This window comes from Falco cherrug, chromosome 4 (genome assembly GCF_023634085.1).
Source record: "Falco cherrug isolate bFalChe1 chromosome 4, bFalChe1.pri, whole genome shotgun sequence".
In the NCBI taxonomy this organism is placed as follows: Eukaryota; Metazoa; Chordata; class Aves; order Falconiformes; family Falconidae; genus Falco; species Falco cherrug.
Window position 1 is genome coordinate 1,746,674 of NC_073700.1, and position 23,393 is coordinate 1,770,066.

The window sequence follows — 23,393 nt, forward strand, 5'->3', positions numbered from 1 at the left end:
CCATGCAGTACTAGCTTCGTCCTTTTGCAAAGCACACTGAATTCCAGCAGTCCTGGAGTCATTCCGCAATCTAGATCCATGATCATTCCATTTGGAGTTGCCAGTAACTCAGGCCAAACAGTGGCGTTTTGCCATCGGTTTGTGTGGAAAACAGTTGGTAGCTGGGGGGGTTGTGGAGGAATCTGGGATGGGTGCAGACGGGGAGCAGAGGGCTCGCGGGCTTCTTGCCCTTCCTCGCCTTCAGCGTGTTCGAGCACGTTCTGGCAGAGGCTGGGGGCCAGTAGCTGCGCTGCACACAGGCAGCATGCTGCAGCCTAGCGCTGGTGAGTTAGGACTAATCCTCTTGTTAGCATACAACTGCAGAAGGGAAGGCTTTAAACATACACTAACTTTACGTGCATGAGTGTCTGTGTTCCTTTACTTCCTTAAAGCTTTAAAAACACCAGAGAATTAAACAATTGTTTGAAAAACTGAAGAAGAAAAATGAAAAAAATAAGCTGTAATATGAACTAATTTTCTTTCAACTGGACTTCTCCAAGAGCAAAATTTATTTTGTTTCAAATGTTTCTGCAATGCCAGCCATTTAAATTCAAATTAAAAAATGCCTCAGGGTTGCATCGAAAGTGAATGAACAACACTGGCAGCTAGTATTAGTTATTACTATTACTTCTTTGTATTATAGCAGTACCTAGCAATAAACCAAATATTTATATACACGCATCACAGTACATTCTTGGTGACCACAACTTTGGCATTTAAAAACTAAATAAGGTGGAGCATAAGAATATGTTTTTGCCTGGCAGCTGCATGCGATTTCTCCTAGTGGATAGGCTGAAGAATTCTCATCACTGCCCTGAATTTTTTTGTACTTGGCAGTATACAAATATTTGAGTCAAAATCATCCTTGTTGTGAAAGATTTAGTCTTAAGGTATACTACAGAGTTGCAGAGTGAATAGCATTGCCGTTTCTTAGTGCTCCTTATTTTTTCTTCTGTTTTGTTATTTGGGGTTTTACTGCTTTCTTTCTGAGGTAATTTAATAGATCAAAGTTTGAGGACAGTTGACCATTTTTAAGAGTATTATTTATTGACAGCTTCACACCCTTACACATACCATAATTACAAATTGTTAAATGTTTTGATGTACTGTAAATTGCTTCTCGTAGATGCTTGGGCCCTCTCAAGAATGTTTCCTGTGTCGCTGTTCTTTATGCTAAGAATGCGTTTGATAAACTGAAATGTCATGGTTTTGACAGCCAAATTTAAAGAACTATATTTGGGTATTACATGAAAGGAATTGAGTGGCTTTAAAGCTTTCAGGGTCTTTTCAACAGGACTGGATCCTGCTCTTGTTGATAGCATCAGGTATGTTGGCATTTCATGTTAATGTTTATTTTCACATAAGCGGAATATTTGTTGATAATTGTTAATAACCAGACAAATGCAAGCTACTAGGTGGCAGGTTTTTGTTGAGACTGTCCTAAATGTAATGCTTTGTAGAACCACTTAAAAGAGGATGTTTTGGGGAAAAGATTTTAATGTATCTACGGCATGTTTTTATAGAAAGCTTTGCTTTTCACCTCGTGCAGATGTTAAACCTTTTTCTGATGCTCAGGAATACTACTACTATGGTTTCTGTGAAAATAAGCACTGATTTACATGACAGTGCATTTTATGTACCTATCTGCATATGTTTAAATAAAAATATGGCCCTTATGGTGGCTAGATAAATGAATATTGTTGTACTATATGCAATAGGGAATTATGCTGCAGACATTTTAGATGTTCCAGGTGGGTCTATGGACATACATGTCTTTACCAGGTAAGATAAACGTTTGCCCACATGGAAGCGAATAACCCTTCAGACTCTTTCAGAAAGGCAGTTCTCTAAGCTTTATTTGAACAAGACTGCAAATACCTTTCATATATCTGATCTATTAATTGGCAGCCAGTGTTGATAAGTAAGTAATAATAACTGGATTTATTAGATTATTTTGTTCTGTCCCTTACTGTGTGCCATCCTTCTTGCTTTGAGTTTCTCTCTGCAAAGTCTGTAGTACAAAAAAACTTGGGGGAAGGATGAAAAGTGTTGATGCTACACAACAATTGGTAATATGTATTTTGGGTATATTATATTTATGTTAATTACTGGCTGTTTATGTGAACTGACTTGCTGGCTAATGGAGTCAAATGAAAAAGGAAAAAATTCTCTCATCTGAGGCAGGTACACTTTAGGGATGACGTATCTCAAAGTCTAGTTACTGTACCAATGGGCTGTACCAATGTTCTTCTAGTTGTATAAATTAAGAGAGTTTTATTGGTTCACAGTAGTTCTCTGACTCTTGTCCTTAACTGTGCATTTTTAGCCTCTGCCTGGTCCACAGTCAAGATGAAACAACCACAGTAGTAAATAATCAGCATAGGCTGAATAATTTGTCTAAAAACTTTTTTAATCATACTTTTTAAAAATTAAATGCCTAATATTGAGTTAATTTAGATGAACTTGATGTTCTTTATTGTGTCCTATGATTTTTATTATTAATTTTAATTCTTCAGGGTACTTGGAAAAAACTACCATAGCTTCAGAGCCAAGTCATTAACTAAATTCAGTTGCTTTTATTTAGATTATGTTTAAAATCCGTTGTCTGGAGAAGCTTGATAATGTAAACTGTACAAAAGCAAGTTGGGTCACACTTGATAATCAACTTTTCTGTTTTTAAATCCAAGTTGCTTTATGCAATCCTGGGCCCTTTTACTAAGCCATCAGAAAGGCTTACAGAGGATTTTGCAGTATCTCCTATGCAGAAAAATATTTAAAGATCTATGAAGTATCTTGCTTCTGTTGTAATTTCTCTCCTAAAAATGCCTTTTCTGCAGTCTACTTCCTTCAGATTATTGAAAAATTGGCTCACAATTCTTTCTTTAAAATTTTTGATTCTTCATGCTGTTCTTAATACGGCATCTTTTTTCCTTTCATAATTTTTCTTTTTTTTTTTTTTTTTGTCTCTATACTGTCCTTGACTGCTTAGTATCTCTTTTGCTAAATTAGACATATCTGCTGATTTCCACACAGTCCGTTATATTCAGTTTATCATCAAGAAGTGTTTAGTTATACTTAACAGCAGAAGTAGGGTAAGGGTTTCAAAATACCATATAGTGAAAAACAGTATGTCAGTAAACTTGTAGAGGAAGAACAGAACTACTGAGCTCTACTGGTGTACTGTGGATTTCCACCAGCAGAAATGCCCTGGTGCAGTGTTAATGCTCTACCACAAAGAACAAATCAATTAGTATGTCTTGGACTTGGAGCTGTGTAGATACCTGTGCAGCGGATGACACTACAGCCATCTTTGTGTTAAGACAGTGTATTTTAAAATTTAAATAAAATAACAAATAGGCCCTAAAATTTTAATCTAGAAAAACTGGGTTATTGAAACTTTAAAAGGCAAAAGGAAAGCCAGAACTCACTCAGAGGATGCAATTCTTCAGTTTAAGTGGATAATCAATAATATCTGGTACAGAAGTAAGTGATGGGGGATGTGCTGTCCCTGAGTAGCAGATGGTAAGCTTGTTTTCTGTACATTCTTCCACTGATCGGTAGGTCTGGCAGACTTGTTTCCAGGAGGACAGGCTTCAGGGAGCCGTGCAATGTCTAGGCAGTCGGTTCCAGATGATGCATGTGACGGGATTGCACGGAAGGTGATCTTTTAGCAGCAGAAGCTTTCTTGGTTCCTGGACTCATTTCTAGCCTCTTGCCCATGGCCCACTGTAATCTTCAGGTCTGGCAGCGTCTGTGTCTGAGGGCAGCATGAATACATGAAGATAATTTTGGAACCTGGGGTAGTGCAGGGTGTCCACTGGGGAAATGTGAAGTCTCTGAAGGCAGAGCGAGCAAGCCTGCAAGTCTTTTCAGCTGTTTTGGAGAAGTATTTTCTAATTTCCAATGTGCCTGTTTACTAGGCAAGCAAACATGGAATAAAGGACCCTGGTTCTTTTGCTTTTAGAAACACTGGTTTGTAAATGCCATACATTGGTCAGGAGTATAATTTTTCATAAACTAGTGGAAATCTTTTGCCTTGGCAACTTTCAAGAGAAGTAACAGAGAGAAGACTGATCTCTGCCCCAGCAAGAAAAAAAGTAAAGAAAAAACGTCTGCAGCTTCTGTGTTTGCTAAGTGTTCTATTATGTATCCCTTCCTGCTCTTTCCAGTGTTTCATTTTCATTTAATTATATTTTTCTTCACATTTTAAAAATAAACTTCTAGTATGTATTTAATTTTTTCCAAGTCTGCTGTAATAAACATATGGTTACCATATGACGAAGTGATACTGAAATCAAATGCTTTGGAAGAGATGCCATGGGATGTGTATTTGGGCCAAGGTCAAGCTGGTTTGGCTCTTCTGCAGGCGTACAGCCTAGATCCGATATGGAAATACAAACAGTATGGTAAATTAATGGTCATATAGCAAATAGTGACAAATGCATCATCTACTGTAGAGTCATGGTTGGACCAAGCACGAAAAACGATGTTATGGAAATGTGAAAGAAAGAAAATAAATGGCAATGGAAACAGTGTAGGGGCCAAAAGAGCGAAGCTGTAATCAACTGCAGATAAAAAGAAGAGCAAAGCAAAGGAACTTCATTGGCAATTTGCTAATGCTCTGTGAGTTTTGGGCTGGTGATGTGTAAGACCTCCTCCCAGCTGGTTTCAGGTACTGGTGTAGAGCATTGACTTAACTTGAAGAAGTAGATGTAAGATTGAATCTTACTGGAGTGATCTGTACTCCCGAGTTACGGATCTGGTCAGCTAAAAAGTGCAGGTCTGGAACTGGGTGGGTTCAGAATTTCTGTCCAAGTAACCAGCTGCATGTGTACTACGGGAGGAAACCAGGCATATCCTGAGCGTGTGAGGAAATGTTGGGAAACATTTTCTGCAAAGATTTCCCCTCTCCAGGGTGACATTCATACTGTTATTCCTCAAGTCTGGCCCCTAAATTCTCCTTTTCTCTGCTTTCCTCTACTGAGAAGGAAACGTGCGTGCTGGCAGTACCACTTGCGTTTCTAGCTCTGGAGGGGAGCTGAGCAATGCAAGGTGCAGTGTGGCTGCCACACTGGCAAAATGCTTTTTTGCTGTGCACTTATTTCTGTAAACTTGTTCTTGGGTTCTGAAGATACTTGTAGTTTTGTGTAATTTGCATAACACAGATCACCAGCAGGACTTTTACTGGAGCACAACATTTCCTTAGATGGGAAGATGGAAGATGTGTTTATCCTGAGATGTAATTACGAGTGGTGAAGTTTTATAAATCCGTTTTGCAAATGCAGGTTTTTTTATGCTGTGTAATTTAGTTGAAGGGGAAAAGTGCATTATCTTTTCTTGGTTTCATTGCCTTTAATCGCACAAAATGAGAAATGTGGTGACTTTTGAGATCCTTTCTGCTTTGAACTTTCAATGTGCCATTCTTTGAAGATACTATAATTCTCTACCCTGCAAAGCATGTTAAGCAGTTTTTGGTGCAAACATTAAAGAAAATATAGTATGCAAGAACATGTTCATAGAAGGTTTCTCTTTTGTAATTCTCTGAGTCATATTTTACTGTTTAAAACCAGGCTTTGTCAACGTTTTTCTCCTGCAGTAGTAGATGGAACAGCTTGTTTTCATAGCTGTAATTTATTACATATCCCAGTTGCTTCAAATATATGTTTATGCTTAGCCAAAAATATAAGCGTGTTGCCATCTTCTCCTAAGCATATGATACTGATCTGATGGAAGTTGACCTCTGATGTGCTAACAATGTTTAGGTTTATGCTTTAACTAAGCTGTCTGTTTACTGAAGAGGTTGCCGTGTTTTACTCTAATTGGAATCATTGACCTTAGGTTACAACATTGCTGTCTTTCAGGCACAGCCCAAACTTTGCCTTCACAAAGCCCTGTGAGGTGGTGCAGTAGCTAGCAGCGCACCCCACTTGAGCATCTTGCCCGCTAGGACGTGTTGGTTCAGTCACAGAACTTTGGTTGGTGCTGAACCTTCTGCAATACCTGTTTCCTGGCATGAGTATTTGTGTTTAGTCCTGAAAAAAAAAAATGGATCTGGTCAAGTGGGGCTCTGTTCCCTCATGTTTCTATGCCTGTTACTCAAGTCCGAATCTCATTATGACCAAATGGCCAAACAGCGCTCCCCAAAACATCGGTGTTGTTAATCCAGCAGATATGGGACTCAGCCATACTTTTCTTTTAAAATCAAATATAAAATTGAATAGAATTTATACAGCATTGTTAGTTTTTTAAACATCTTTAACATTTTTAAGTATGAATAGAGACTCATTGCCCTGCATGAGAAGAGGCAATAAATGGAGATTTGCATCTTGTGGAATTACTGTAAAATTATACTGGAGTGCCAAGGTGTTGATCAGGTGGGGTTTGTGCAGTGCTAGCTACTGTTTGAGAAATACTGAAATATTCCGTGTTATGTTAAGTGTTTCTAATGTTCTATATGTTTTAGTATAGAGGGGAAGTTAGAATGAGAGATATTTTTCTCAAACCTAGGTAGAATCTGTAGAATGCTACCTCAGTAATTGTGTATTGTATTTTTTACTCTTAATTGCAGAATGTTGTGGCACTTGGGGACATGGTTTAGTGGTGGACTTGGCAGTGTTAGGTTTACAGTTGGACTTGGTGAACTTAAAAGACTTTTCCAACCTAAATGATTCAGTGATTCTGTGAGGATCTATCACAAACTCATATGATGGACAGAGACAGATGAATCAAGGAGGGGGATGCTGATTCCCGGAGTACACTATTGTGAAGTACTACCGTAACTGGGATGCTGATAAACTTCCTTGCTCTGGAAATGAAAATTTTAAAAAAACTTTTTTGTAATTGAAAACAATTTTCAGTGAGATTCCAGTTCTGCATTGCTCTGAGTTAGGGAATAGCCACAGCATTGCTCCAAATATCAGTAGACAATATCAGTAGCTCTGGATAAATAGCTTTCTAAATGTTCTTCTATCGCTGTAGTGGAATTCAGTTAGAGAAAAAAACACCACCTTACAAATGTATTTTAAAATTGTGGATCATATATGTACATACACACAGTAAATGGCTGCACAAGCGAAAAACAGCGGACTGAGGATTCACTGCATCTAATTCTTGTCGCATTGACTCTTTACATCCCTTAAAGCAAAAGTCCATGGGTAGAAGCTGAAGTGTAGTGCAATCAGTACACCGTGTATCAAATACAGATTTTTAGATAATACAGAAGTTGTTTCCACAGGAAGATACCAAAGAGAATATGAAATGGCGTATAAAGAATACTTTCTTTTTCAACCAAAAAATAAGTGGCATGGGATAAAGTGGGTTTTTTCCTTCAAAATGTATATGTTTAAGCTTTACAAATACTCAGTAGCTTCGAAAGACCTTTGCTTCTAGTATTAAGCTGCTGAAGAAGCAAATATTTGAACATCCCAGCCCATAAGGTACACATGCTCAGTCAGAATCTGAGATGTATTACCTGAAAGTAAATTCAAAGTAGCTCTTTCAAAGTAAGTTATATTGCGTTCTGTATTCATTGGCTTTTCAATACATTATGGGTCTGTATTTTCCCTGCGCAACTGATGCTTCTGAAAAATAAGGAGAAATTCGCTTGCTTTACATTTGCATCAGTTTACATATACAAGAACAAATCTTGGTAGACAAAGCTGGTCAATATAACAATAAATGTTTATGTTGATTTGGGTAGTTACTTAATGGATTGGGGTTTCTTTATTTGGCTAGATTTAAAGCAGTGGAGGGTGCTCAGTTTACCTGTAGTTGATACTGTCTTTATAATACCAGAATCATTTTAGTAAGTGTGGTAGTCATAACGCTGGGTTTCTTTCATTAGTGTCCCTCTGATTTGTCTAATGCTTTCTGTTTGGTGGATACCAAACAAATCCCTAAGGAGACAGTATAAATTTGCTCATTGTGCTCATACATTTAAATTGTAATAATTGTGTTACTTTCTTTGTATACTTTTAAAAAGCTCTGAGATAAAATTTAATTGAACATGTAGCACATTAAAGCCAAAAAGTCTTTCTGTAGGAATTTTCCCTTTGTGAATGGTTTGTCTTTCTGACTCAGTAATTCCAGTTCACTAGACTAGAAGTCTTTCACTGAATGTTGTGAGATGGCACTTTCCATGGTCAATTTTTGGACCTTTCAGGCTTTGAGCATTGTATTTAATGACACTGGTAGTGGTTACATTACTCTATTAAAAATACATAAACACTGCCATTGTACAGCAAAAGCACATTGTACAGAAAGAACACAACTGAAGCATGGGACACACCTGCAGCAGCTGCCGGCAATAGGTTTTTCCTCTCCTTGCGTATTCTAAAGGTCCCTGACTTCTCCTGTTGATTTTCAGTTCAAAAGAAGTCTGAAAACAAGGCAACATTGAGACAAACCTTCTCAAAACCATAGCTGTCTTATACATCTTCATCTGCTTACATTAGAGGTTTTTCTTTCATCCTCGTGTTCAGATTTTGAGTGTGCATCAATTGATACAGTGCTGCTCTTGCCCAGTCAAGCAGTGGAGAGAAGGGAAAGAACAAAAAATAGGATGCATTTCTTTTCAGATACAGTATTACTTATTTCTTGATTACATTGCAGACTCTTTTATTGCATCTGTTGAAGTCTGAGGTGCATGTTGGTACCAGAAAAGTTACATTTCTTGGAGAAACTTTTCATTTGACTTAGGGCTTGCCACCGTGCTTTAAAAATGCAGGAAAGCATAAATCCTTGTATTTTCATGCTGGTGACAGCTGTCTTACAGGTTAAAATACTGTAGTTAATTGAAATGCATTAACAAATGTATTGTCCAATATCTAAAAATGAAACTCATCAAAGCAACCTAAATTTCTAGAAAGATAATTGAGAATGTATATATGATGTTCGGTTTCTGACAGATGAGCATAGTTTATGACTTGAGGATAGGAGTTCTTGGTGAAGTTAGCACCTAATATTTTAGCCATGTGCATTAAAGGCCGATAAATTATAAGACCAGATCTCATAAATGGAACTGTAGTTCTCTGGGCTAGCAGAGGGCTTACTAAAAGCAGAAATGCAAACTAATTTCCAAACCATAATTGTTGCAGTTAACTTGTATTTTGTAGCTTGGTGATTGCTGTTTCAAAGTAGCTGTAGAACTTGATCATGGGAATAGTAAAATAATTCCTGTTATCTGAGTTAGACTACTGTAACTTAGAAAGCAGAGTGCTGCTACAGAGAGTGAGGCTGTGGGAGAGCACGGCTGCGCTGAGTGCCGACTGTCGTCCCGTGGGGCAGCACGCTGGGATGGCAGCACGCTGGGATGGCAGCAGACTGGGATGGCAGCATGCTGGGATGGCAGCAGACTGGGATGGCAGCACGCTGGGATGGCAGCACGCTGGGATGGCAGCAGACTGGGATGGCAGCAGACTGGGATGGCAGCAGACTGGGATGGCAGCACGCTGGGATGGCAGCACGCTGGGATGGCAGCAGACTGGGATGGCAGCACGCTGGGATGGCAGCAGACTGGGATGGCAGCACGCTGGGATGGCAGCAGGCTGGGATGGCAGCAGACTGGGATGGCAGCACGCTGGGATGGCGGCAGACAGGGATGGCGGCACGCTGGGATGGCGGCACGCTGGGATGGCGGCAGACTGGGATGGCAGCACGCTGGGATGGCGGCAGACTGGGATGGCAGCACGCTGGGATGGCAGTGCACTTGACAGCTCATGAAGGGATTGACGTACATTTTTGCAATGGGTAGCAGACTGGTGGCAGTGGGTTTGACTGTTTAATGCCTCTGGAATTTAATCATATTGTTATAGGTATTTTACAGTATTTGGAATTTTCATCGTTTTCGCAAATAATTTGTATTTGAATCACTAAAGTTACACTGATGTTGTTATCTGAGGCCTTGATGCTGCCACCACGTGTGTTATTCTAGTGGATGACACCGTGGCCTTAGCTGAGCAAACCGTACATAATGTCAGCGCCTGTTAGGGGTTGCTTACACCTGCGAGGGGGTTCACAGTAGCACGGCTTGCTCAGCACTCTTTATATACACTCCTTACACTAGGCCAAGTCCCAAATTATTAGTAAGCGTGAGCTATTTTTCCACTTAAGAGCAGAGTAGCATATTTTCTAAGTGGGTTAGAAGCAAATTTGTCTGCTTTTATTACAGCTTCTGCCTTGCCAAATTTGCTTTGCATTCATAGTCTCTTAAGCTGGGTAACTGAAACCATTTTCCTTGGATGAGTTTTAGTATGCAGAAAACTGAAATGCAATTTGTAACAGTGGAAGAATAATATATCTGTTAAAAAATAGATACTACAAGTGTATTCACTTGGATAGCTCTGTGTGTGTGTGTGTGTGTGTGTGTAAAATCTGTCATGGGAGAAGGGGCAGAATGTGTATTCCATCAAGACGGTCATCCCTTTGTGATTTAGAGACTATTTCTGTTTTAGACAAAAGTTCCCATAAGATTCCCCGCTTGGACTCCTGAAGGAGCTGGAAAAACAATTTCCGTCCAGAAGTAATAATAGCATGGGCTTTTGGTTTTGATCATAAACTTGACATTTAAAAGTCATCTGAGGAAAGATATTTCTTGATTAAAGTCAGGTTTTGCTTAATGCAGTTGTAGCTGATCTTTCCCATCGCGTGTCACGCTACTCACTGTGATGTGTTTCAGTTGCCCTGTGTCCACTGTACGAGATCCCGCAGAAGCTACTGATGCTCCCAAGAGACCTTTCAGTGGATTGGGTCATTCTGTTACCCTGATTATTGCTTGCCTTTTCTTTTCCCCAGGGAAAACTTGGAAAAGTTGCACAGCAGAGAATATGAGGTGTTAACCTGGTACCCACAAAGCGTATTTGGAACTGTCAGTCTTTCAGGACCGCTGCAGCTGGTGCATGCTGCGTGCCTGTTTGTTCATTTGCATGCCAGATCCCCACATTTGAGCTGTGGGATCCAGGCATTTCATACGTGGAGTATGAAAAGTAGATGGTGTGACTGCGGTTCCTGGGGTTTATTCCCTGAATTGTCAGTGTTTAAGGTCGCACGCTTAATCCTGGCTGCAGTAGTTTTGCTTCCTGCTTCTGCCATGCGGTTTTTTGAGGGATCCATCCTTCGGTGAGCCGGGAGCCACACACCCCTGCGGGGGGCTGGGCAACGTGCTGCTTCATGCCACTGTTACGACTTGAGTTTTAGCTGTATTTCACCTGAAGAGAGAGGTATTTGTGGTTTGGCTTTTTGTGTGTTTTGTGGATAGCTAAGATATGATCTTTACTGGAAAGAAGCTGGATTTTATCCCAGTCCTGTGAGTTTCACACAAGATCAGATGTGCACGGCATTCCGACTGGGTGCCAAAACCCGGCATTTATCGAAGGCAGAGAATAACGGCTTGGTGCGTGCAGAACTCACCAGTGCACGCTCTGCCAGGTACACGGAAGCTCTTAACAGAAAATCATACTCTTTGAGATTTCCTTGAGATACCAGTGGTTTCTGTACAACATACAATACCACCCACTAGCTGGGGGTGAATGCATTGATGGCAGCAGCTACACAGGAACCCCCAAACAAGTCATGGGTGCATGTCACAGTGTTCTGAAAATTGGAACTCTTGCCTAGTTCCTCTGATCTGTTTTGTCTTGTGATTCCCAAAGGCCCTCAGTATGGGCGAATGGGGATGAAACATGACTCAGTGTTTAGCTATGGTATACTTGGGATCTCCTACCAACAAGGAGCTTGGAGAGCTGAGTTCACCAGGTACAAGCTAATCCTCAGTTTCTAGTATTTGCAGCTAGATTCTCTGAGACCTGTGATACCAGACAAATGAAGGCACAGAATGAATAACAAAGATGTGGGTTATTGAGAAGGGAAGCCTGGAAAAACTGGCTTGGTTTGTCATCAGAGGAGCATAATTCCACAGGGAGTAAAGCCAAAAAACCGATGACTGTTCTGCTAGATGAGCGACCTTAGATCGGCCACGGTTTCATGCTGTGACTGCCATGCACTTCATTGCCCTTTTGTGTCCCTGTTCCCAGGATAGATCATGCTCTTTATCCCCATGGTAAATACAGTACTAGAGACTTTGTAGAAATTAAAACTGGCAAATTCCATGTGGTTTATGTCATTTGGCATTCTGCACAAACCCCCTTCACTTTGTCATAAATTCCTAAACCAGGGCAAGGTCACATCTGGTAGCAATTTCAGTCTGCCAGATGAGGCGTAATCCTATAAAACCGAACTCATTTTCTCCAGTGCTTGTCAAAGACGAGCTCTCCTGCTCCTTTTCTGTCAGACACTTGCCCTGTGAGCTCTGTAGAATGATTTGGGCTGACAGACTTTTCACACTTTATAAACTGCAGTGTTTGGAACACCGCGTTGTATGTAAGGACATGACGGTGCAAGCAAGTAACAGCGTTAAAGGCTTCATGGTAACAGGCTGTGTGTAGATTCCATTTTCTTTTTGCAATAGCCCATCCCTGCAGGATGCAGTAATTGCCACCTTTATTAGTATTTTGATGTATATACATCTTCTCATACCCCGAGTAACCTGTCATCTTAGGTACTGCATCACAGAAAAATTACATAACTTCTATTCTGCTTTTCTTTTACAAGCATTTAAAAGTTATAGCAAAAGATACGAGTCTTAGCTAAGTCAAGATATACACGTTGAAGACTAAAATATTAGATGCACTAACGAAGTATTGGAACAATGATCAGTCTTTGCACATTGTAGTAAGTGAAAACAGCTCTGCTTCCCAGTAACATGGGAGTTTGTAGTAGTCAGTAGTTTCACATGTTTTATCGTGTTTCCATTGTCCTGTTATATTTTGATAACAGCAGTTATTTTGGTAGGTTGTTGCCTTTATTATTTTATCCTTCCCTAGCATGGTGTGGAGCTTGGTGATCCAGTTTCTCGGTGATCCAGTTTCTGAAAAGGAGTCGTCAAAACAGAGTGTATGAGTAAGGTTACTTAAATCACAGAGGGGAAGTTTTGGTGCAATGGTGGTGTATTGTAATGTGTCATTAAATCAAATGAACAGAACTGAGTTTAAAAATAGCCTTTCAGGGTTTCCTAGGTCTTGCACAAGGACCTCTGAGGTCTGTTTGTACAAGCTCACGATACTGGTTTTTCCTCCATGTGACCAAATTTAAGTATTTCTTGATATCACATGAAAGATACTAAAAATAAAATAATAATAAAAAACCCAAAACCAACCCCCCCCAAAAAAAACCAAACCCACCACACCACCAAAACTTAAAAGTCAGATTTTAAACAGTATTGTTCCTCTTCACAACTACAAATGCAAGCTAGGAAAAGCCATTGCAACTGGAAGCACTGGCTTCTGTGATTTCTGTGACCTAATCGATACCCTGCTGACCCCGTTTATTCCCAGGCCAAATACCCTGAGATCGTGACCCTTCCGGAAGGACTGCTGGGAGATCACATCGTTCTAAGGAACCCCAACACTCCCGGGTGAGCCAATAAACACATTTCTGGATTTTTGCAGAAAAAGCATTGCGAAATGCACAGTGAGACTCTATAGATGATCGCTCTGCTTGGCCGTTGTCACTCTTTGGTTTAGAGGTGATGTGCGTTACATTTCAGGGCTGTAACCACACATGACAAACAAAAATACCAAAAATAGATGGACAGGCCGCGTGCATGTGGCCCTGTTAGAAAGTCAGTCAATGGCATTGCTGCTGTGTGCCCCCACTCATTTAAAAAGCGAGGTGGAAAAAAATAAGGGGCTCTAGCAGGCTTTTAATTTGCATTTTAAGGAAAAAAAAATATCTATTACTATCTTGGTTTGGGAAGTTCATGCTACAGTGAAGAGTCTAAATTCAAAGTTTAGGAATGTGGGATGCATCCTCCCTTTCATGCATCAGAAAACATGTCAGGTTCAGCTGGGCTTGTTCCATCTTGGTTTTCTTTCTGCATTCCATGACCAGAGCAAGGGGCAGAACAGACGCAGAGGCCAACATCCCTCTTACTGCGGCAGGGTGGGCCACTGGCAGCCGTCCCCTATGAGATAAGGCAGTTATTTTCCACCCCTGGGCCTGGACAAAAGAGCTTATCCCTCTGTGCGGGGAAGGCCAGCATGGCAGCCTGTCAATTCCAGCTCATACTTTTTTCCGTGGTAGGAGATGCAATGATCACAAATCACTGAAGTTCTTTGGTCATTTTGCCATCAAAGAATGGAAAGAAAATTGCAGTTACCACATTAATGAAGGCAACTGTAGCTGTATTTTTCCATTGTTTAATAGAAGGAAGTCAGTTAGATGGAGGGGATAATTGCACTGCCAGTTGTTATTATTACTCTACCACACATGCTCGATGCGTTTGGGCTCCCCGCAAGCCACGTTCTGTCAGGGTTGGGGTGTTAAAAAGGGAAAAAAAATCCTTGAGGTTGCAAGGAAGAGAATGTAATGATCACGGTCAGGAGTTCTGTAAAAGCAAAGAAAAGGAACTGTTTTGTGAAGGGATCCGACCAGTCCCCTCTCCCGTTACATCTTTGCTATAACATGCATTAATTTATATGGCGACAACTGGATAAAGCATAGCTCCCTCCGTCGTAGCTGTCTGTAGAACTAGCAAATGGGCTGTCATGGGCAGTGCTGTCTCCATTTAGCCAAATCGGCCATTTAAAACTAAGCACTTTAACGCTGTGTTCCTGAAACGGATCGTTCTTAGACCCTCAGTTAGAAATTCATGTTAGTTTCTCTTCGCGTCAACAGGTGCCCAGTTCCATTACACATTCCCTCTCACCCACAACCACGAAATACAAGAGTTACAGTGGGTTAGTAGAAAATACACTTGCATGTTAATTTGTTTGCAAAATCCCAGAACACGCTGTGCACAAATAGTCAAAAGACTTTTAAAAATGAAGAGGCAGAAGGCTGACAAATGTTACCGAAAGGAAGCTTTTACAGTCATGACTGGTCACACATGGAGAAAGGGAACTTTCTCCTCACACCGACTTGTTCTTGTGCTGATCATCTTTGGATTAGACAAGCCTTACTTTCAGTAAGGAATATTCCTAAAAGCAGGGAGCGGAGGGGAATGTGAAATGCAGTAAAGCAGATGAGACATCATAAAGCAGCAGATCTACTATGACTGTTGTTCTAGAGAGCAATCCCCGTGGACTTGACTAGAAAAACTCTTTCCCTGCAGAAACCAACCGACTAACTGTTCACTTAGCACAGCAGTGATCTTATCCCACCGCAAAAGCTGGAAATAATCGTTAGCCCTGCAAAAACACTCTTGAAGGAGTAACAATGGATGGTTAAGACTATTTTTTTCAAAAAACATAAAAGCAACCAAATGCAGCCCCTGTGCAGGACTCAAAAGGCTGTCAACAACACTGGGGAGGACCTTACTCCAAAACCAGACCACCCCTGTTTGTATAAACACTTGTGGAAGTTTCCCTCTTCCCATCCTGTATCCAAGCACCATCCCTGACCCCGGGGCACAGGTGCAGTGGGCAGGGCAGGGCGATGGTATCTCTGGTGGGTTTTCCCCCCATCTTACTTTTTACCACTGCGCTATGTCGCTTACAAATGGTAAGTTTCCAAAGACAAGAACCAGGAGAAAAATTTCCTTGAGGTTGCAAATGTGAATGTACCTGGACCCCTTCCTTGTCACGGAGCACACGCTTCCTTGGCTCCCAAATACAGATCAGTAGAGTGCGTTACTCAAGGTGGATTTTGTTTGAGAGCCTAATGAGTGGAAACCTCCCAAAGACCCTACTTTCTGCTTCAAAGAAACCTTAAAGACAGTTGCCTCGTTAACACTTAATTATCTTAATTAATTATCTTAATAATCTTCTGTGCATATGATACAGGTTTGAATTAATGATTGTTTGGAAGATACATATGGATGAAGAAGGGGTAACTATACCTGTTCTGGACCTCCTGACTAAAGTACCAGAGAAAGGTAATGTCAATCATTCACATCAGAGTTCAAGAATGCCTGTCCCCGTTTTCACCCAACGTCTTGGACAACATGGGAACACATCCTGCAGAGCCCGACAAATCCCAGTTCAGCCTTAGCTTCACCTCCTGTACAAAACCAGTGTCTCCCTCCTCCATCTGAACCCGCCCAGCTGACACCGCTTTCGGGAACAGCGGAACCCTTTGGAAACAAAGCTCACTGCCGTGTTTCTCTTGCAGGCCTGGAGCAGAAGATGGCAACTATTGAAAATGCACCCAGCCACTTCCGAAGCATGCTGCTTCTCCTCGGGATCGAGGCAGCTATTGACAATCTGATTAAAGTGGTTGGCTCAGAAAAATGAATACCAGCGTTACTTACAACAGGTAGCAATTTCAAAAGTAGTTTTAATTAAGATATTGTGTTACACAGTCTATAATTTTATTGGATATAAACATTAAGTTATTTTCCATTTAGAAACCATAATCATAAAACATGCTATCTGTACAATTATGGCACGTTATATATAAATTGTCATGACATGAAAATAAATACAGCCATTTAAATACAAAAATGCCAAATAAAATAGTTACATGTACAGAGTGATTTCATTATAAATTTATCTTTCTGAATCATTAATGTACCAGAGTGGTTTATCATCTTAACATTTTCTAGATACCTGGAAAGTGTTAAAAGATCATGCACTGTCAAAATCAAGTCCATAAAAATCCATTTCATTTCACAGCTCTGTAAAAGTACAGTGATTTTAAAATGACAACAGAACAGTAAGAGACTCCTAGAACAAAGAGTTAAATAGCTTTCTCATTAAATTAGGATGGAAATAGACAATCTGAAGGTTTCAAAGACATGCTATATAAAAAAAAAAAAAGGCATGAACTGTGTGAAGTAACTTTTTTCCACAATGTAAGCATTGAGTAGGGACAGCATTAAACTTAACAAGAAAGGACCATTACACTTCTGTGAAGAGAGATGGACGAGTTAACTACTGCTCACTGCAGTACTGTGTTTCGATTTCCTACTTCTGGGGGAAATTCTAGTAGGTAACAGGTTACAAAAGGATCACATTTCATACATTCATCCCTGAAGAAACAAAACAGATTAGACAGATGTCTTGTCATCTTCCTTCACTTCCATCACATGTACCACTACCTCATTTGTGAGCTCTCAGCGTTTTCCGAGAGAGTTCCCGCTCTGTGCTAGCTATTGCAACCCAGCGACCTTCTCCAAACCAAACCCACGCCGCTGTCAGTCAGTCACGTACTGCCCTGGCAGGGAGGAACGGTTGTTCCTGGACTCAGGGGGCCAAACCCACCAACCGGGGACTCTCAAGTAATAATATCAATGGGACTTCCAAGTCCGTAGCTGCTGTAACCACGCAAGCAGTAAAACTGCCTGCTCCATTTATCAGCTACAACAAACTTTTTTATAGCAATGTTGAAATAGGTAGAGAGATCAAGAACTAAAGTGACAGTCTGATTATATAATACTGTAATTTTTATAATCTGCTATTTGATCACTGAAATAGTCTCCTACTGTTCTGGTAGGCCAGGAAAAACTGACCGACCAGATTGGTTTCTGTCAGAATCTACAACTGAGCAATGCCAGAGATTAAGTTTTGACAAAAAGCAACTCTGTAATAAAATACCTTGTTAGATATCAGGCAGACGAATTTCAAGTTTAAAATCCAGTAGACAGGCAAAATGCATTGCTACTTTATCCACTGACATGCAACTGGTTTAGCTAGTTTTGCATAACCTTTAGTTTATTTCATCTTTAGCTCCTTCTTGCTTGAAATTGTAATTGTTTAACCAGCACATACGCTTCTGTTCGCATATGAAGCGTGTCTTAAGTTACAGCACAGGAACCTGAAAAATTTCCAGCTGTGGATAGTCTGTCCTTACTCCCCTTGTCTTAACAGTTGGAAGAGTTCTGGATTTAAAAAGAGCTCTCCTCTCCCCCCGCAGGTTTTCTTTGGAAAGGAGGGTTATTGCCACCGTCAACTACCAGCTTATTGCACTGTTGCAGTATCACATTCGGGTGAGCAGCCCACAGCCCTGTTCCAGAACAGCACTGTCACCTGGAGGCTGCACACAAGGGGCTGCTGACACTGTCGCTGCCCACAGCAAAGCTCCGTTCCTGTGTGATGGCATACTGGTGTGCAGTGTACTGCGGGACTGTACTGGTGGTACTCAGTATTTCATACTTCTCCCTTGAGTTGTGCCAAGATACAGCATTTCTGGGTTTGCTTTTTACATTTCAGGTGAAATGGAACAATTCAAACATTACACTGGGATCCCAATAGAAATATATTTTCTAAATGTTAACCTACATTATTTTGAAAAACATTACCAGCAAGCAGACGTTGCGTCCAGGTAACAGCAGTTCCCCGTAGCTTGAACAGCACGCTGCACACCTCAGCGTGTGCCATCCCCAAGCACATGGGAAAAGCATCTGTAGATTTTTGTCGTACTGCCCTCAGTTTTGAACATACCCTCAGTGTCCGCTCAGGATCTTCCCTGAGGATGGGTTTTACTCAGAAGACTTCAGCTGCACATACCAGTTTACGAAGTAAAGCCATCTGAATGTGAATGCTGAAGTGAATGCCAATGCTGAAGTGAGCTAAGCTTAGCTCCAGCACTCATCATGAGGAAGTGACCCCCCAGCTTCAGAACAGAAAATCAGACGCTGTCATCTTTTTCTGTGTCACTTAAAAAGAACAAGCCTGAAAGCAGCTGCTCGTGCTACGCAGTATGTGGGCTACCAGTGAAATAATGCCAACATCTGACAACCTGAAAGACCTGAAATAATCTGTAAAACTCAGATTATTATTATAGCTCAGTTTAAATTAGGTAAAAGTGAGCTGTGGTTTCACCTTCAATAGCAGCATATAATGTATAGAAAATAAAAGACCAGTATGTCAGACAAGTTAACCCCAGCTAGCACATAAAACTCAAAGATGCTTACCTTTAACCCTTTTAACTTAGTCTCAGAAGCTTTAGGTAGATACAGCATGATCACAAAACTTCTGGAGGCAGTCTGGTGTTGAAACTCATGCACATGTACTTACAAGTGTTCTGCAGTAACCTGGCAGTTCATCCATCAGTAACACTCGAGTAGCCACTTCAGTTCTCTTTTCAGTGGACTTAATGCTAAAGTTTTCTATTAGGTTGTGTCAGAGCACCCCCTCTTCTAGCAGGTATGAGTGAGACTCAAAGCACAAGCTCCAAGGCAATTCTCTTGTTAGTTATTAGGCCTTCTATGTTAGTGCAATACTTCAGGAAACCTTTAATTCTGTGCTCTTTCAATTCTAAGGAAGTAGACTTTTAGTATTCATTTGATCTGTCCTCTAGTTCCAAGATATGGCACATTATCTGTTCTGTCACATTAAATACATTCATTAAGGTTATAGTAGATGTGTGTTTTAGTGCTATTCCATGTCTTTGAAAAGGCATACCAATTAGAAATCATTTCTTAAAGCAAAAACATTCACAGCTGAAAAATGCACTGAACACAATAGAAAAAAAAAATCACCGTAACTGTATTCCATTAATCTTTCACTTTCTAACATGTCTGAATAAAAATAACTTTAAGGAAACGGTTACACTTTATGGAGAACTAATGTGCAGTCTTCATTCTCCTTGAAGAGACTGGGCATAACTGGGTCATCTTTGGCCTGTACATTCTTCAAATAATAGTTTACTATCTCGCCATCGAGTTTGTACTGATGAGGAATGCTTTCATATGGTTTTAGATCGAGGTCCAGGACAGAAACAGAAAAGGTGAATCTTGATTTGGATGTTAGTACCACAGGTCTTTGCTCAGAGCTGGAAAACAAAACCAGATTGCACATCTGAGCTAACGGTTTTCATTTGTGTATCCCAAGAACTTTGATGGGAGCCTAAGAAAATAAACCTCAGCTAATGCAGCATTTAGGAAACTATAGCTCCAGCTTCACCAGTCAAAGTGAACTGGCCGGCTCCTCTTCCAGTCATTTTCCTTTGGGCTTCCACACAGCCTAAGTCAAAACACTACCCTCAGTTACTGTGTCTTTGTATTTAGTAAAACTAATCTGTTTCTAGTTGGTGTGCATACAAAGCAACAGCCTTACTGACGAGCAGAAGCAGAAAGAATCGCTGCAGCTCCTAAGGTAATACAAATTTAGCATCAGAACTAGTGTCCAAGCGTACTGAAGGATGGAGGACTTAAGCCAACCACTGCACAAGTCATCTCCATGATGAACATTTTAATCAGGAACTGCAGGGCAAATGCAAAAAACAATATTCTCTAGAACCAACAAGGCTTTGCTAAAGCAAACTTCCCTACAGAAGAGCAGACTATTATTGCTGACGCAAGTCAAAATGGGTAATATTGTGCCAAAGCCTCCTGCTTTACAATGAAAGATGTCACCTTGATTACTGCCTTGTCTTTATTCCAATTAGGCAGTTAGAGGCAACTCATCTTGAACAATCTCTCCTATGAGGACACCAAGGCAGAAAAATTGTACCTAGTTAAAACCATGTATATCTACTACAAACGGCCAATTGAAACTTCAAGGAGGGAGTAAATATAAAGCCTTAAGCCCTCCTATCAACTTGAAACTCTTCAGAAACAGACATTTGTCCTAAACATCTTCAATCAGAACTCTACCTCACTAATTCGCTCACAGCCAAATACTTTGCCACCACACCCTCCCCAAACCCCCCCCCCCCCCCTTTTTTAAAGTTACTTGAGTTGACCCCTGCAAACATCTTCAATTTCTAGGAAAGCAGGAATCATCCCAAAGCAGGTATCTCTTACCATTCATCTTGTAGACAGGGTGAAAGGGCAATCATGATGGAGCAGTCTTTAGCAGTCATCGCTATTCTGTACTGCTGCACCTATACAATGTCAAAATAACACAAATTTTCTCTTGTATGTGTATTTGCCTTTTATAAAGAAAAGTATGCTTTACTAAAGGCATTAGTATGCTCAGTATATTAGTACTTTAAGAGCTAGGAATTCTCTCTGTAATAAGAGGTTAGCATGAACAAGTGGTTTTGCAGTATCCTGTGTAAGAGTCATGTTTATTGGCTACAAATACTTTTCTTGAAGGCCAAAACAGTGCCGGTTCATTGAAATACTTCCTCTCTAGAAAGGCAACAATCAGCTTAATTTCTCTCTCTCAAGAACTGTTGCTAAATGTTTTTGGTTTTAACTGCTTCTGCTATAAAGATACACCCTGGCACAATTAAGAACTTCAACCGTACAGACCTCTGACAAGCCAGAGGTGGTGCTGACACACTATCCATCCCTGTCAGTGAGACGGATGTTTATTAAAATTGACAGACAAAATAAGCTTTCGCCACCACACAGAGGAAAAGTACCTTTGTTAACGCAAATGCTACTGTCCCATCATCTTCAGTTGAAAGATCTAGCAGCTTCTCATAAAATGCTTCATTGTAAGGTCCGTCTATCTGTAATGTACTTCTAAATAAATTTTAAAAGATTTACAGACAGCTAAGATGATTTACTGGTTTTCAGTGAGATCCTTCTTCAGCAACACTCAGATTAGAACAAACCAACAGTAACACCAATAAACATGGCAACAGGTTAAAACACGGAGCTCTGACAGCACGACCAGACCCTGCTCTTCTCACATCGCTCAAGATTTGCTGCTGCTTAGGATGTGGGTTTGTTTGGGGGCTTGGTTTGGGGTTTGTTTGTTGGGTTTTTTTAAAAGATTAATCATTCTTAATCCACTGCCACCCGTGTAGCACTACCAGAAAAGTATTTTTGCAGAAGTGGGTAAGTGTCAAAGTTTCCAGCAGTTTGCGGGAGCTCCCAGAAGCCCTATGGAACTCCGCACCCGCGGAAGGGGCTTTCAAATCACGGACCGTGCAGCCCCGCACGCGGGGCGGGGGAGCGCGAGCAGCGGCGCGCGGGGCCACAGCGCCCCCGTGTGAGCAGCGCCGGAACTGCCGCTGCAGCGCCACGACCCAAGCCTCTAGGCAAGGCTTTTTACAGCAATTATTATTACAATTAATAAGGCTTTATTTGAGAACAACCGTAGCAGCTCGCAATGCCCGGTATTTCTTCACCAGGCAAGAAACACCGTAAGATAAAGATTCTTGTGCCTCAAGTACCATTTGATCACTTGTGGAGGGGGTACTGGCTGGCACGTGGAGCTGCTCTCATCATGCAAGGAGGGCAGGGTGGGCAACAGCAGGTCCACACCTTCTGCGTAAGGTCCTGCAGGCACAGGCTGGACTGCTGCTGAGCATCAGATTCAGGGTTGTGAAGGGCAGTTTGCAGGCTGGCCAACACAGGCTCCAGAGCGACTGTAAAACCATTGCTACTACTGCAGGCAAAGTCCTAGCTCTGCAGGTACCGAAAGCAGGAGAAACCAACCATCCATTTTACTGTATCTTTCTCAAATACACTACCTCCACTACTAAGGACCGGGGCATTCTTCTCTTTTACCCTGTTATGAACTTCCCACAATCATAACTTGAAAATTCAGGCCAAAGTGACTAACATGCAAACTTTTAATAACAAAACTCATCTTCTATGTTATCTGGCATTTCAAGTTTAGAAATCCAGAACATGCAATGCCATGAAGGAAGGTTGCATACAACACAACAAGAGAGAGTGTTTGCACACAGCCAGTCTTCTCTGCATATCAACTTAATCAGAACTGAAAAGAAAAGCCATCAAGTCTTACCTCTCCTCAGGAGATTCCTCTAAGTACTGTTCAACTCTACTGTACAAAGGATAGAGTCCTTCAATATCCAGCATGTCAAGCATCTGAGCCTGGAGGGTTTTATAAAGGAGACAACCCCTCGGTAAGCCAGAGCTTTCCAATTTATGTTTACCTAGAAGAAAATGTATTTTCAAATAAGGAGACATGAGTGTCATCTTTGCTCCATTTTGCCACGATATGTGCTTGTTCACAAAGCAAATCCCAGATACTCTTTAGACCCATCACAGGGAGGGGGGACACACCCCCGCACACTTCAGTTTCCAAATGCTAATGTGCATGTACTAACCTGCACGCTTATACAGCACATACTTGACTGCAGAATAAAATACCTGGTATACAACTCTACAAATTACTCAAAAAAATAAACCACCAAAAAATACACACTTCCGTTGCAATCTATATGTTTGAGTCTGCAAGAGAAATTTTTTAGATTAATTTGAAGCCACCACAAATTCACTTTCAACAGTGTGAACTGCTGACAGAACATAATTTAGCATTTCAGATATTGGGTCTCTTTAATAGTATGAAGAGATTTGTATTTACTCTCATTTCTGTAAGACAGCTCTTTCTCCAACACAACAAAACCAATGAGCAATGCAAAACATCTTCCTCAAAAGCAGAGGAAGAATCACGCTGTTTGAGTAATTAGGGTAACTAGCAGCATGTTGAATT

The 23,393-nt window shown here is 40.9% G+C and overlaps 2 protein-coding genes across 6 annotated transcripts in view; one reads left to right on the forward strand and one right to left on the reverse strand.

The window, feature by feature from the left end:
* Positions 1 to 16,559, forward strand: part of CENPP (centromere protein P) — a 151,619-nt gene extending 135,060 nt beyond the window's left edge. For all 3 annotated transcript variants that reach the window (XM_027812953.2, XM_027812952.2, XM_027812954.2), the window contains 3 exons: positions 13,428 to 13,507; positions 15,876 to 15,967; positions 16,204 to 16,559. In XM_027812953.2, coding sequence (XP_027668754.1) covers positions 13,428 to 13,507; positions 15,876 to 15,967; positions 16,204 to 16,325 — 294 coding nt within the window. In that variant the 3' untranslated portion in view covers positions 16,326 to 16,559. The remainder of the gene's footprint in view (positions 1 to 13,427; positions 13,508 to 15,875; positions 15,968 to 16,203) is intronic.
* Positions 16,351 to 23,393, reverse strand: part of IPPK (inositol-pentakisphosphate 2-kinase) — a 61,701-nt gene continuing 54,658 nt past the window's right edge. For all 3 annotated transcript variants that reach the window (XM_055708220.1, XM_055708221.1, XM_055708219.1), the window contains 4 exons: positions 22,683 to 22,833; positions 21,346 to 21,448; positions 20,780 to 20,859; positions 16,351 to 19,806 (listed from right to left, as the gene is read on the reverse strand). In XM_055708220.1, coding sequence (XP_055564195.1) covers positions 19,581 to 19,806; positions 20,780 to 20,859; positions 21,346 to 21,448; positions 22,683 to 22,833 — 560 coding nt within the window. In that variant the 3' untranslated portion in view covers positions 16,351 to 19,580. The remainder of the gene's footprint in view (positions 19,807 to 20,779; positions 20,860 to 21,345; positions 21,449 to 22,682; positions 22,834 to 23,393) is intronic.